The sequence below is a fragment of the Saccopteryx bilineata genome, chromosome 2, assembly GCF_036850765.1.
Source record: "Saccopteryx bilineata isolate mSacBil1 chromosome 2, mSacBil1_pri_phased_curated, whole genome shotgun sequence".
NCBI classification, from domain to species: Eukaryota; Metazoa; Chordata; class Mammalia; order Chiroptera; family Emballonuridae; genus Saccopteryx; species Saccopteryx bilineata.
The window spans coordinates 136,288,579-136,302,765 of record NC_089491.1 but is presented as its reverse complement, the minus strand read 5'-3'; the positions used below and the strand labels follow the sequence as shown (position 1 = coordinate 136,302,765).

At 40.9% G+C, this 14,187-nt stretch overlaps 1 protein-coding gene across 1 annotated transcript in view; it reads right to left on the bottom strand.

Annotated features, from left to right (window-relative positions):
- Window positions 1–13,935, bottom strand: part of SMCO2 (single-pass membrane protein with coiled-coil domains 2) — a 43,994-nt gene extending 30,059 nt beyond the window's left edge. Inside the window, 3 exon segments of the mRNA XM_066254393.1 lie at window positions 6,058–6,167; window positions 6,836–6,964; window positions 13,864–13,935. Coding sequence (XP_066110490.1) covers window positions 6,058–6,167; window positions 6,836–6,961 — 236 coding nt within the window. The 5' untranslated portion in view covers window positions 6,962–6,964; window positions 13,864–13,935.
- Window positions 13,936–14,187: the final 252 nt, after the last annotated feature.

Genomic DNA, 14,187 nt, shown 5'->3' with positions numbered 1-14,187 from the left:
GAAATGGGAAAGCATAAATGCAATTTTAAAAAGTAAAAACACTCTAAATAATTTAGGTAATAGTAAAGAAGTGTAAGGCCTGACTAGACATAGGAGAAGAAAATTAAAATTATTAAAATGGAACCATAGTTAAATTTCTAGAAAAGAAACAGAAAACCTTAGGGACGTAGGACTAGGCAAAGAGATCTTAGACTTGATACCAGTAGAACTACCCTTAAGAGGGAACACTGGTAAACTGGATCTCATTAAAATTTACAAATTTTGCTTACACAATGACTGTTAAATGGATTTGCATCTCACATATCTGACAAAGCTAGGATATATGAAAACCTCTCAAAACTCAACATTAAAAAAACAAACTCTCCTATTAGAAAATGAATAAAAGACATGCACAGAAATTTTACCAAGAAAATAGATGAATGACAAATAAATATATGAAAGGGTATTCAACACCATTAGAAATTTGCAAATTAAAACTACAATGAGATATCACTATATGTGTAAGTTACATAAGATGAAAAATAGTGATCACACCCAATGGTAGTGAGAATGAGGATATGGAGAAATTGAATTACTCATGCATTGGTGGTGGGAATGTAAAATGGTACTCTGGAAAATGGTTTGGCAGTTCCTGTCAAAACTAAACTAAAAACACACTTGCCATGTGAGCCAGTGATTTCACGCCTGGACAAGTGAAAAATTAAGACTTATTTTCACCCAGGAAGTTGTACATGAATGTTCAAAGTAGCTTTTTTTCATAATAGACCAAAACTAGAAATTGCACAATTGTCCTTTGGTAGGTGAATGGTTAACTACTCAGTAATGAAAAGGAGGGAACTATCGATACATGCAACAACCTGGTGAACCTCAAAGAAATAATGCCAAGTGAAAACAATCAATCTCAAAAAAATACATATTGCATGATTTCATTTATGAATATTCATGAGATAGCATAATTGTAGAAAACAGATTTGTTGTTGCCAGGGGTTAGAGATGGGGGAGAGGAAGTAAATGGTTGTGTCTATAAAGAAGTAGCAGAGGCCCTGGCTAGTTGGCTCAGTGGTAGACCATCAGTTGGCGTGTAGAAGTCCTGGGTTCAATTTCTGGTCAGGGCACACAGGAGAAGCGCCCATCTGCTTCTCCACTCCTCCTTCTCCGCTTTCTGTCTCTCTTTCTCTTCCCCACCTGCAGCCATGGCTTGAATGAACAGTTGGCCCCAGGCACTGAGGATAGGTCCAAAGCCTCACCTCAGGTGCTGAAATGGCTCAGTTGCTGAGCAACGAAGCAGCCACTCCAGATGGGCAGAACATCAGCCCCAGACAGGGGTTGCTAGGTGGATCCTGGTTGGGGCACATGTGAGAGTCTGTCTGTCTGGCCTTCCTGCCTTGCACTTATAAAAAAAAAAAAAAAAAGAGGTAGTGCAAAGGAGTTAAAAAATCTTATCACAAAGAGTTCTGGCAAGCTGGCTCCACCAGCATCAACCTGGTGTGTGGATGTGCTGGGTCCGATTCCCAATCAGGGAACACAGGAGAAGCACCCATCTGCTTCTCCATCCTTCCCTCTCCTCCTTCACTTTCTCTCCCCCTCCTACAGCCATGGCTCAATTGGAGCAAGTTGGCCCCAGGTGCTGAGGATGGCTTCATGGCCTCCGCCTCAGGCACTAAGAAGAGCTCAGTTGCTGAGCAATGGAGCAACAACCCAGATGGGTAAGTATTGCCCTATAGGGGGCTTGCTGGGTAGATCCTGGTCAGGGTGCATGAGGGAGTCTGTCTGCCTCCCCTTCTCTCAAGGAATAATAATAATAAAAAAGATCTTACCACAGTGAAATCTCTAGACAATATGGCTTTCTGGTGAATTCAACCAAACATTTAAGGAATAAATTATGCCAGTTCTTCATAAACTCATCCAGAAAATAAAACAGGTAGGAAAACATCTCACTTTTTTTCTATGAACCAAGTATTATTTTTATACTAATACTACACATTACAAGAAAGAAAGATGTAGGCCAATATCTCTCATTAACATACATTAAAAATTCCACTTTAGTAAACTGAATCCAACAATATATAAAAAGAACAAGATAGTATGGCCAAGTGCAGCTTACTCTGGGAATTCAAGGCTGGTTCAGCATTCAAAAATTAGTCATTATAATCCACCATGTCAAGATGTTAATTAAAAAATGATCATTCATAGATGCATCAAAAGCTATTAAAAGCTCAGATTGTTCTGATTTTAAAAACATCTCAGTAAATTAGAAATAAGAGAAACTTTCTCAATTTGAGAAAGGCTATCTAAAAAAAAACCAGATAACATCATACTCCTATAGGATTGAGAACAAGGTATGACTACTGTCTGCTGTCACTCCACCTATTCAACATTGCACTAGAGTGTATGGATGTAATCTAGCCAATACAATTAGGCAACAAAAAGAAGTAAAAGGCATACAGATTGGAAAGAAAAATATAAAGCTGTCTCTATTTGCAAATGATTCAGCTATCTGTGTGGAAAATCTCAAATAACCTATAAAAACTAGTGGAGTTAACAAAAGAGATTAGTAAGGTCACAAGACACTAGGTCAACATACAAAAATCAACTGTATTTCTATATTATAGCAATTAACAATTAGAAATTAAAATTAAAAAAAACTTTTAAAGTGCCATTTATAATAATACTAAAAACATGAAATACATAGGCATAAATCTAACAAAATCTAAAATGTTTGTATACCAAACACTATGTACCACTGATAAAAGGAATCAAAGACCTTAATAAATAGGGAGATATACTCTATTCATGTATTGGAGAAGTCAATATTGCCAAAATGTTAACTCTACTCAAACTTACTTATAGATTAATGGTAGTTTTAATACAAATCACAGCAGAGTTGACAGCTGATTCTAAAATCTACATGGAAAAAGTAAAAAAAAAAAAAAATTACATATAGCCAAAAATTGGGGGGAAATTTTTATAGTGTCTTTATTCATAATTGCCAAAAATCTTAAACGTGTTTCAGTTAGTGAGTGGATCAACTGTGGCATATTTATATAATGGAATACTATCCAGCAACAAAAAGGAACAAACAACCGACGCATGCATCAACATGGGTGAATCTCAAATGCATTAGACTGAGAGAAAGAAGATAGAATTAAAAGGTTGCATACTGCATAATTCCATTTATGTGACAGACTGGAAAGGCAAAACTGCAGGACAGGAAGCAGGTCAGTGGTCACCAGCAGCTTAGCCTGGGGAGAGTACTTAATAATAATACGGCGTGAGGGATTTGGTGAGCGATGAACATGTTCTATGTCTTCACTCTGGTGGCTATACAACCATATGCATTTTTCAAAACTCGCAGAACCATATAATAAAAGACATAATTTTACTATGTAAATTATGCCTTAATTTTTAAAAGGAAAAGAAAATTTAATGTATAGGATTTGAATGAAAACCACAGACTGTTTTAAAAAACAAATATTAGTTTGCTTTGGAAGAAATGAAGAGCTATTTTTGATAGGATGGTCAAGAGAAAACCTCTGAGAGAAGATATTTAAGTGAAAGGCTTGGTGATGTCTAACTTCATGTGCAGATATTTAACTGAAAAGTGAGAAAATGTCTAGAAGAGGAGTAGCCCTGCAGTAGGAAAGAGTTTGGAATGTGGTAGGATGGCTCAGAAGTCTAGAGAAATTTATTTCTAAGAGTAGCTTGTATTTATTATTTATTGTGTACTACAGTGGTCCCCAACCCCTGGGCCACAGACAGGTACTGGTCCGTGGGCCATTTGGTACCGGTCCTCAGAGAAAGAATAAATAACTTACATTATTTCCGTTTTATTTATATTTAAGTCTGAACGATGTTTTATTTTTATTTTTATGTATTTATTTATTTATTTTTGTATTTTTCTGAAGCTGGAAACTGGGAGGCAGTCAGACAGACTCCCGCATGCGCCCGACTGGGATCCATCCGGCATGCCCACCAGGGGGCGATGCTCTGCCCATCTGGGGCCTCACTCTGTTGCGACCAGAGCCATTATAGCACCTGAGGCAGAGGCCATAGAGCCATCCTCAGCACCCAGGCCAACTTTGCTCCAATGGAGCCTCAGCTGCGGGAGGGGAAGAGAGAGACAGAGAGGAAGGAGAGGGGGAGGGGTGGAGAAGCAGATGGGCGCTTCTCCTGTGTGCCCTGGCTGGGAATCGAACCCGGGACTCCCGCATGCCAGGCCGACGCTCTACCACTGAGCCAACTGGCCAGGGCCCGATGTTTTATTTTTAAAAAATGACCAGATTCCCTCTGTTACATCCATCTAAGACTCACTCTTGACGCTTGTCTTGGTCTCGTGATACATTTATCCGTCCCACCCTAAAGGCCGGTCCCTGAAAATATTTTCTGACATTAAACTGGTCTGTGGCCCAATAAAGGTTGGGGATCACTGGTGTACTAGATACTGTATTACGTTCTTTACCTATAAGTAGTTTGTTTAATTCCCACAAGTAACCAATCAGGTAGCTGTCATTAGTTTCTTTTTTGTAGAAGATGAAAGTCAAGAATTAGAAAAGGTTGATTAACTTACCCAAGAAATGTCAATGTCAGGATTCAAACCTGGGTCCCTCTGACTCCAAAGTTTATTCGCTTTCTACCAGTGATTAGAGAAATAGCAATCTTATTTTGTTTTATCTAAAAACTTTGTAGTTAAATTCAGATATGCATCACACAAATATAATTTAATATTTTTTTCATGTAGAACTGGTTGGATCTTTTTAAATACTGGATAAAACTCAAGGACCAGGCCCTGGCCGATTGGCTCAGTGGTAGAGCGTCGGCCTGGCGTGCAGGAGTCCCGGGTTCGATTCCCAGCCAGGGCACACAGGAGAAGCGCCCATCTGCTTCTCCACCCCTCCCCCTCTCCTTTCTCTCTGTCTCTCTCTTCCCCTCCTGCAGCCAAGGCTCCATTGGAGCAAAGTTTGCCCGGGGGCTAGGGATGGCTCTGTGGCCTCTGCCTCAGGCGCTAGAATGGCTCTGATTGTGGCAGAGCGATGCCCCAAGATGGGCAGAGCATCACCCCCTGGTGGGCACGCCGGGTGGATCCCGGTTGGGCACATGCGGAAGTCTGTCTGCCTCCCCGTTTCCAACTTCGGAAAAATACAAAAAAAAAAACCAAAAAAAAAAACAAAACTCAAGGACCATTGAGGACCTCCCTTTGACATCTATTAAGGAAATTCATTCCCTTAAGAGAGAGCAAAGATGCAAATAACTTTGATGTAAGCTTTAAGATTTTGTGATATTAACTTTTTTAAGAGAAAGCAATACATTTTTATATACTCATTATTTTTATTTAATCTTATTGAGGTGACATTGGTTAATAAAATTATATAGGTTTCAGGTGTACAATTCTATAATGCATCATCTGTATATTGTATTGTGTGTTCACCACCCCAAGTCAAGTCTCCTTCCATCACCATTTATCCCCACCTACCCTCCACCTCCTCCCACCCTCCTTTCCCTCTGGTAATTACCATATTGTTGTCTGTCTCTGAGGGTTTTTCTTATTTGTTTTTTGCTTAATCCTTTCACCTTTTTCACCCAATCACTCTCCCCTCTGTCAGCTGGCTTGAGCCCAAGGTCACTGGCTTGAGCAAGGGGTCACTGGCTTGGCCTGAGCCCCCAGTGAAGGCTCATATGAGAAGCAATCAATGAATGACTAAAGTGCTGCAACTATGAGTTGATGCTTCTCATCTCTCTCCCTTTCTCCCTCTCTCTCTCACACACACAATAAAAAAAGAAAAAAGTAATTGCACACTGCTTTCCATAGTGGCTGCACCAATCTGCATTCCCAACCACAGTGCACAAAAACTCCCTTCCCTCCACACACCCCCCCCAACATTTATTGCTTGTTGATTTATTGGTGATAGCCATTCTGACAGGTGTGACATTAACTTCTAATCATAAGACTCTATATACTTAGCCTAAAGACTTGACTACCTTAAACCCAGAGTTTCTAAATTTTCTGAGGCTATGAAAATTTTAGTTATTTTCTGACCAACCCCTGCACTCTACAATTACCTCTTCACTGTGTTCTCTGTTAGGTTTATTTTTTGCATAATGTTAATTTTCTTCATCTAGCCAATGTGATCAGCAAAAAGTTCCTTCACTTGAAGACCCATCTATGTATTCTAGTTTCAGCTGGAAAAAACATGTTCTCCTGCCTCCTGCAGGAATATTATGATCAATTTTAAGGTAGAAAATGGGAAAATCTCAGATGGCCCAAAACCCTCTTCCTTTGAATGGCAAGTTGATTTGCTTATTCATTTTTTTTGTCACCAAAATAAGCCAGATAGGCATTTAGATCTCAAGAAAGAAGTATGGAAATTTATCTGCTATCCATTTTAGCAGATCTTTACAAGGCTGGAGAAGATAAAGGCTATTTTATATTTAGTTCTTTTTAAAAAGATCTATTTTTAATTTCCCTGCATACAGTGAATGTTAAGTATTGGTTTCAGGATAGTGGTGGCATCTCAGGAGGACAAGGACGTATGCAATAGGGAAAGGGTCTATAAGGCCCTAACAATATATTTTAATGATAATTATAATACTTTTCACATCTAGAAAATTGTTTGAGTGATATGGTTCTGTCTATATCCTTAAAAACGCCCTACTCTGCATTCTTGCTGGAATATATAGTCCATTGCTTGTGCACATGAGTGTGTCATGGTTCCATTCGTGTATGGATTTTAAATATTCTGGGTTTTTCTAAGTTTCTAAATTTCCTAAATTTCATTTTCCCCTCCCCAACACATTATTACATGTTCCCTCTTGCATATGTCAAGGCTTATGGTTTAAGGATGTTCTCCTCTGAAAACTGCAAAGACATGGACACTTGACAATCCTCACGTTGAACATGATGTGTTTCCTGTTCATCCTGTCCACTCTGCAGGCTCTGGTCATGGTTAGCCTCCAGCTCCAACATACCCTGATAGCAATCATGAAAGAAAGCAGTCCTGACCTGTGGTGGCGCAGTGGATAAAGCGTCGACCTGGAAATGCTGAGGTCGCCGGTTCGAAACCCTGGGCTTGCCTGGTCAAGGCACATATGGGAGTTGATGCTTCCAGCTCCTCCCCCCCCTCTCTCTTTCTGTCTCTCTCTCTCCCTCTCTCTCTCCTCTCTAAAATGAATAAATAAAAGAAAAGAAAAGAAGAAAAAGAAAGAAAGCAGAAAAAAAGGGCTATCACAAGAGGTGGTAGTCTCTCTAACCTACTGATGCTTCCTCTCTGCACATAGCCCTCTCTGAGCCTGAAGCCTTCTAAAGCATTTGTAAGATAAGCAGACATGTTCTCCTGCTCTATTGACAAAGTGAGGCTGGGGCAGGGGACATGTAGAACTTTGATGTCCACACATAGAACTCTCTTTAGTGCTGATAAGTGATAGAATTCCATTTGTCCACGGACTTCAGCACTCCATTCAAATAAGATGACTAGTGTCTTCAAAGAAGTCAGCATCAAGGAAAAGAAAAAGAGGGTAGGTTATATTAAGACTGTCTAATAAGATACAGCAACCAAATGTACTGCATAGATCTTGCTTGGATGCTGGTTAAAAAAATGCAGCCACAAAAGACATTTGCAAGTCAATTGAGAAAATTAGAATATTGAGAGAATTAAGAATATTAGATTATTTTATAGAATTATTGCCAAGTTTTCCAATATGATAGTGGTATTTTGGTGATGTAGAATAAAATATTTTTAGAGACACTGTTTGGCCCTCGCCAGTTGTCTCAGTGGTAGAGCGTCATTCTAGTGTGTAGAAGTCTCGGGTTTGATTTCTGGTCAGGGCACACAGGAGAAGCGCCCATCTGCTTCTCCACCCCTTCCCCTCTCCTTTTTCTCTATCTCTCTCTTCCCCTCCTGCAGCCAAGGTTCCACTGGAGCAAAGTTGGCCTGGGCACTGAGGATGGCTCCATGGCCTCTGCCTCAGGCACTAGAATGGCTCCAACTGTAGTGGAGCAACGCCCCAGATAGGCTGAGCATCACCTCCTGGCGGGCATGCCGGGTGGATCCCGGTTGGGTGCATGCAGGAGTCTGTCTGTCTGCCTCCCCGCTTCTCACTTCATAAAAATCCAAGAAAAAAAAAATAGAGATACTGTTTAAAGTAAACAGGGATGAGGTATCATGCTATCTCTCTTTGACCTATTTAAATGGTACAGAATATTTCATCTATATGCATATATAAAGATAAAGCAAGTGTGACAAATGGTAACAATTTAAAAATATGTGTGAGAATGTGAGCAATCATTATATAATTCTTTTAAGTTTTTTTTTTTTAATAATAAAGAGATTGGAGGAAAAGCCTACTCTATCAGTTTGATCTACAAAATTTCTTTGTTTCTTTATTCTTTGCCTTGTTCTAGAAAAACATTCAAGTCATTTTCTGGTATTTCAAGTCTGCTCATGCACACAACTGACAATGATTTATCTTCAAATATTTCTCATCTTTATTAAAAATATTGTGAAATATTTCTCTTTCCTTTTGAAGAAATTGGTCTGACATTCTCATATTTCAACAAAACTATCTTTAACTGAAAAGAGAAAAAGTTGGAGTGGGGAGAACAGATCAATCTCCTATTGAAATCTTTGTATAAATTACTAACCAAGTCAGTGGAAATAGTTAGCTCACATAACTCTTTACAAATTCCTTTCATGTGCATGCACTATTTCTTTTAACTCTCATGATAGACATGAGGTGGATAAAAGTAAGTATTGAGCCCTGGGCTCAGCGGTAGAGCGTCGGCCTGGCGTGCGGGGGGACCCGGGTTCGATTCCCGGCCAGGGCACATAGGAGAAGCGCCCATTTGCTTCTCCACCCCCCCCCTTCCTTTCTGTCTCTCTCTTCCCCTCCCGCAGCCGAGACTCCATTGGAGCAAAGATGGCCCGGGCGCTGGGGATGGCTCCTTGGCCTCTGCCCCAGGCGCTAGAGTGGCTCTGGTTGTGACAGAGTGATGCCCCGGAGGGGCAGAGCATCGCCCCTGGTGGGCGTGCTGGGTGGATCCCGGTCGGGCACATGCGAGAGTCTGTCTGACTGTCTCTCCCTGTATCCAGCTTCAGAAAAATACAAAAAAAAAAAAAAAACTAATAAAAGTAAGTATTGAAGTCTCCTCGCCCATTCACATTTAGTGATTTTCCCAAGGCCTTGTGGTATAATGGGTTAAGGGTGACCTCAAAAAAATAGCTCTATATCCTGAAATTAAGACACTGTGAATGTGACCTTCCTTGGAAAAAGTCTTTGCCGATGTAATTAAGTTAAGGACCTTGGGATGAGATTACTTTGGATTACCTAGGTGGGCTCTAAATTCAATGACAAGTGTCTAATGAAAGACAGAAGAGAAAACACAAACACAGAGGGGAAGGTCATGTGAGAACGGAGGCAGCCACAAGCCAGGGAGTACCTGAAGCCACCAAAAACTGGAATAGGCCAGGGAGAATTCTCCCTAGAGCTTCCAGAAGGAGCATGGCTCTGCTGACCCCTTGGTTTCAGAATTCTGGCCTCCAGAACTCTGAGAGAATACATTTTTTGTTGATGTTATTTTAATATATTGTTGTGGTAACTTGCTACAGCAATCACAGGGAACCAGGAATATGGCTGTAAATGTATGAACTCGAAGTCAAAATTGTTTTCCAATTCCAAGACCATGGCTCTTTTCATCATACCCAGGCCTTGGGTCCAGGTTAAGAAATATTTAGTCTCTACATAACCCAGTGGCAGCTTACCAGGGATATAAGGATTATTATCACATATATAGATGAAGAAACCAAGGCTAGACTTTCCAAGTATTATATGACTACACTATATTTAACTACCCCTTCATGAAAGAAAAAAAAAATCCACAATTTTAGTTTCTTCCCACCAAATCTTTTGACAGGACATTAAAAGCAGCAGAAACACTGTGGTGGAGAGAAAGATCAGGAATTGGAGGACCTTAATTCTAAGCCATGTCCTACTGCTGTGGGTGCTGAACCACCCACCTACGCATCTAGAGCTGTATATCCTGTTCTAGAATAAGAAAATTGAACCAGGTCATCTCTAGAGTTCTACGTCCAATAATCTATAATGACATTCCTTGTTTTCATCAATCAATCCAATGGGATGGTTAATGTACTGCAAAAGTGCAGGAAATAGAAATAAAATCTGCAGGATTGAACACATAAAGAATTGTGTGGGCCCTGGCCAGTTGGCTCAGTGGTAGAGCGTTGGCCTGGTGTGTAGGAGTTTCGGGTTCAATTCCCAGCCAGGGCACACAGGAGAAGCACCCACCTGCTTCTCCACCCCTCCCTCTCTCCTTCCTCTCTGTCTCTCTCTTCCCCTCCTGCAGCCGAGGCTCCACTGGAGCAAAGTTGGCCCGGGCGCTAAGGTTGGCTCCATGGCCTCTGCCTCAGGTGCTAGAATGGCTCTGGTCACAACAGAGCAACACCCCAGATGGGCAGAGCATTGCCCCCTGGTGGGCATGCCAGGTGGATCCCAGTCGGATGCATGCTGGAGTCTGTCTGCCTCCCCGTTTCCAACTTCGGAAAAATACAAGAAAAATAAAAAATAAAAATAATAAAAAGAATTGTGTGTATATAATAACAAACTAAAAGTGTGCTTGCATGAAATGCACAACCTGAGGGCACTACCTTCTGTTTATTAGCAGCTCTTTGAAGGGCTTATATGTCTCCATTTAGATGTCCCATCACTACCTCAAATTCAGCAAGCAAAAAATTGAACTCATTGTATTTCCCTTCTGCCTTGTCCAGGTTCCCCGTCCTTGCATGTAGTCTCCCTATCTATCCTGATGCCTCTGCCAGAACCCTGGAAGAGGTCCTTGAGTTTTCACAGCAGAAATTATTTTCTTTCTTTATTACCCATGTCATATCCACTTAGTGTCCAAGCCCAAGAACACTTATCTTTTAAATCTGTGTCCCCCATCTTCATGGCATATCTGTTGCCAGTCAGTGCCTTACTTTGGTCCTCATCAATCCTTTTTAAATTTAAAATTTTTATTTATTTATTTGAGAGAGAGAGAGGAAGAAGGGAGAGAGAGAGAAACATTGATTTGTTGTTCCACTTTGCATTCATTGATTGGTTGAGTCTTATATGTGCCCTGACAGGGGATCGAACCCACAACCTTGATATATTGGGACTATATCTAACCAACGGAGGCACCTGGCTAGGGCCTCACCAGTTCTTGACTCCTGTCAGTGCCCTGGCTTCCAGTCTGCAGCCTGCATCATCTCCATATCTTAGTGTTCCAGCCGGCTTGCCCGTTGTACCTTTGCTTTCTCTCTTCCTCTCTCAGAGCACAATTTCTCTCTGGCCCCCTTGTCTTTGCATGTGCTCTCCCATCTCTCTAAAATGCTTTCCCTTGATCCCGTTTATCCTTCAAAACTCAGCTGTCATTTTCCCGGCCATCTCCCTGCATAGCCCCTGCCATGACTTTGCAGCACATCTGTTACTCCCAGCATGGATTTGTCATATGTGGCTATCTCCTTGTCTGTGTCCCTCCTAGTGTGAGTGCTCACTGAGGGGAAAGGGTGCTATGTACACATGTATCCTTAGCACTTCAGTAGTGCCTTGTACATAATGGATGTTCCATAAGTGCTTTTAGAACAAACAGACTCCAGAAGTAGGCAAATAAATTTTGCTTGTGAGAGAGCGGACAAAAGTGGGAAAGAGGAAAGTCTGTTTGCTCACCTGGCACCCACAGTCAGCACTGTACAGAACAGCAAGAGGCGTCAGGAAATGTGAGACCAGAGCAAAACAGTGTCTATTTCTACATATTTGCTGGGGCTTCAGTGGTTAGATAAGTCAGTCTGGCTAAAGTCAATCTTATTAATTAAATCAATGATTGATTTTTTTTATAATTTCTATTAACTCTGTTCATTTTCTGAACCTGTCCTTTAAATCTTAAAATCTCCCCTTACAAAACCAGAAATTTAAGTTTTTGCTAAGTACAGAGCTTTTGGTTTGCTTTCAGGAAATAAGAGAAAAAATGTTTCTTTTTCAAGTAGTCATATATTTGTCCTTTTATCAGCAGAGAGCCTGATTTATAAATACTTATTTGTTAATTATGTAATGCATGTAATTTATTTATGCAATTGGAGATTTTTCCATTTAAGTAAATTAATGGAAAAAATACTATTATAAGTTTTTAAAAAGCTTTTGTTAAACTTTGTGCTCTGACTTGAAGTTCACAAGAAAGATAGACTTATTCCCTGAGAGTGCTATCTGATAAACTCTCATAGTGAATAATTTTATTCTCTAATTAGATTTATTCTATCCTGGGTCAACAAATGATGGTGTCACAGTTCACCGACTAACAGGATTCAGGAGGGCACACTGAACTCTGAAAGCAGGGAAAATGTCATGGCAGAGTGGCTCTACTGTAGCAGCCTTTTCCTGGAATCCAGAGACAAGCTGCTCACAAAGAATCGGATGATACTAGTATTTGTAAAGTACTACCTTCAATTCATGTGTTTCCTAAGATTGTAGCCCCATCACACCTCAACTTCCCTAGTTTCTTTTCCTATCTGCAATGTTTCTAAAAACTCTCTCCTAAGATTCTCCCTCTAATTCAGTTCCTATTATTCTTCTTTTCCATAAAAGGTTTCTGTCTGGCTATCTCTCCTTCCACTTTTTGTCTGCCTCATTATTGTCTATTCATCACATCACACCTCTAAACTCCATGCCTTCTTTTTTATTTTTTGAGAGAGAGAGAGAGAGAGAGAGAGAGACAGGAAAGGAGAGAGATGAGAAGCATCAATTCATAGTTGTAGCACCTTAGTTGTTCATTGATTGCTTTCTCATATGTGCCTTGACCAGGGGGCTCAAGCCATCAACCTTGAGCTTCAAGCCAGTGACCATAGGGTCATGTCTATAATCCCACATTCAAGTCAGTGACCCTGTGCTCAAGCTGGTGAGCCCGTGCTCAAGCCAGCGACCTCGGGGTTTTAAATCTGGGGTTTCAGCATCTCAGGTCGATGCTCTAACCACGGCACCACTGGTCAGGCATGCCTTCTATTTCTTTGGGGTTCTTTTTGTTGTTGTTGTTCAACTACTGTAGAGTCGTGAAAGTAAAGTCCCCATATCCTTTGGGGATCTTTCCTTCAATAGATTTGCAGAGTTAGCCAGCTCCAAATCAAAAATTATTCAAAAGAGAACTAAACAGATGAATCCTGAGCTTCCTTTGGGGGCTGCATAAACCTGGGAGTGAGAAATTCCCACTCCATCCTTCTCTAATATTTTTCTGACTAGTTGAATCCACTGTCCACTGTAGCCAATAAGCCTGGGGAATGTATGGAAAAATCTGATCTTCAATAACAAAAGAGGTCTCCCGCATTGCTTTTGCTTTGATCTAAATAATAGTGAAAGCATAAACTTCTTACAGGACAGGCTCAGGCTTTGTCTTAATTTCCTCTATTCCAGGTCAGCTGGGGAACTGAATTTCAAAGACTGAGACAGATCTAGACAGAATTAAGAGTAAATAGATCTTTCTGATGCATTCCATTGGAAGACAATCTGTGAGCAGGGGGCAATTTTACATATGGTAATTTGCACTAAGGTGAAAAATGTCACAAACCCCAGGGACAAAAGTCACAGGTACAGCATAGTTTTTTTGCATGGGGGGGGGCTAGTAAGTCTCTCTTGCGATAAAAGCAGCCTTCAGAGGAGACAACGCCCCCACCCCCCAACCCCCGCCCTGTCCTGGTCTCAAGCTTTGAACGTCCTGCCCCTGTGTATTATGAGGAAACCCTCCCAGATTTCCTACTGCTTTGAGAGAGGAAGTTCCTCTTTTCCCCCACAGAAACATTTAAGTGTGTCCCTTACCAATGTTTTAGTCTCCACGTTTTGAAGAAAGTCAGTTTGAGGATATTCAGAGAAAATGTTCTCATCATCTGAGCTATCCAAGATGTAGTTCAGTTTGGTAAATTCCCTTGGCAAACTGCACGGTACACTATCAAAACAGATGCTGTGATTATGCCCTTGGTCTATACAGTTTAGACTTGTCCTAAACATTTCTAGAGGGAGAATACTGGGATCTTCCCAGACCCCCAGGAACACCTGCCATCCTTATACTGATTTTGTTCTGTACGAATGATGTCTAGATTGGTAGATTGCACAAAATAGGGAGAAAGAGGCTGGGTAACTATTTGTTGACTGGATCAGTAC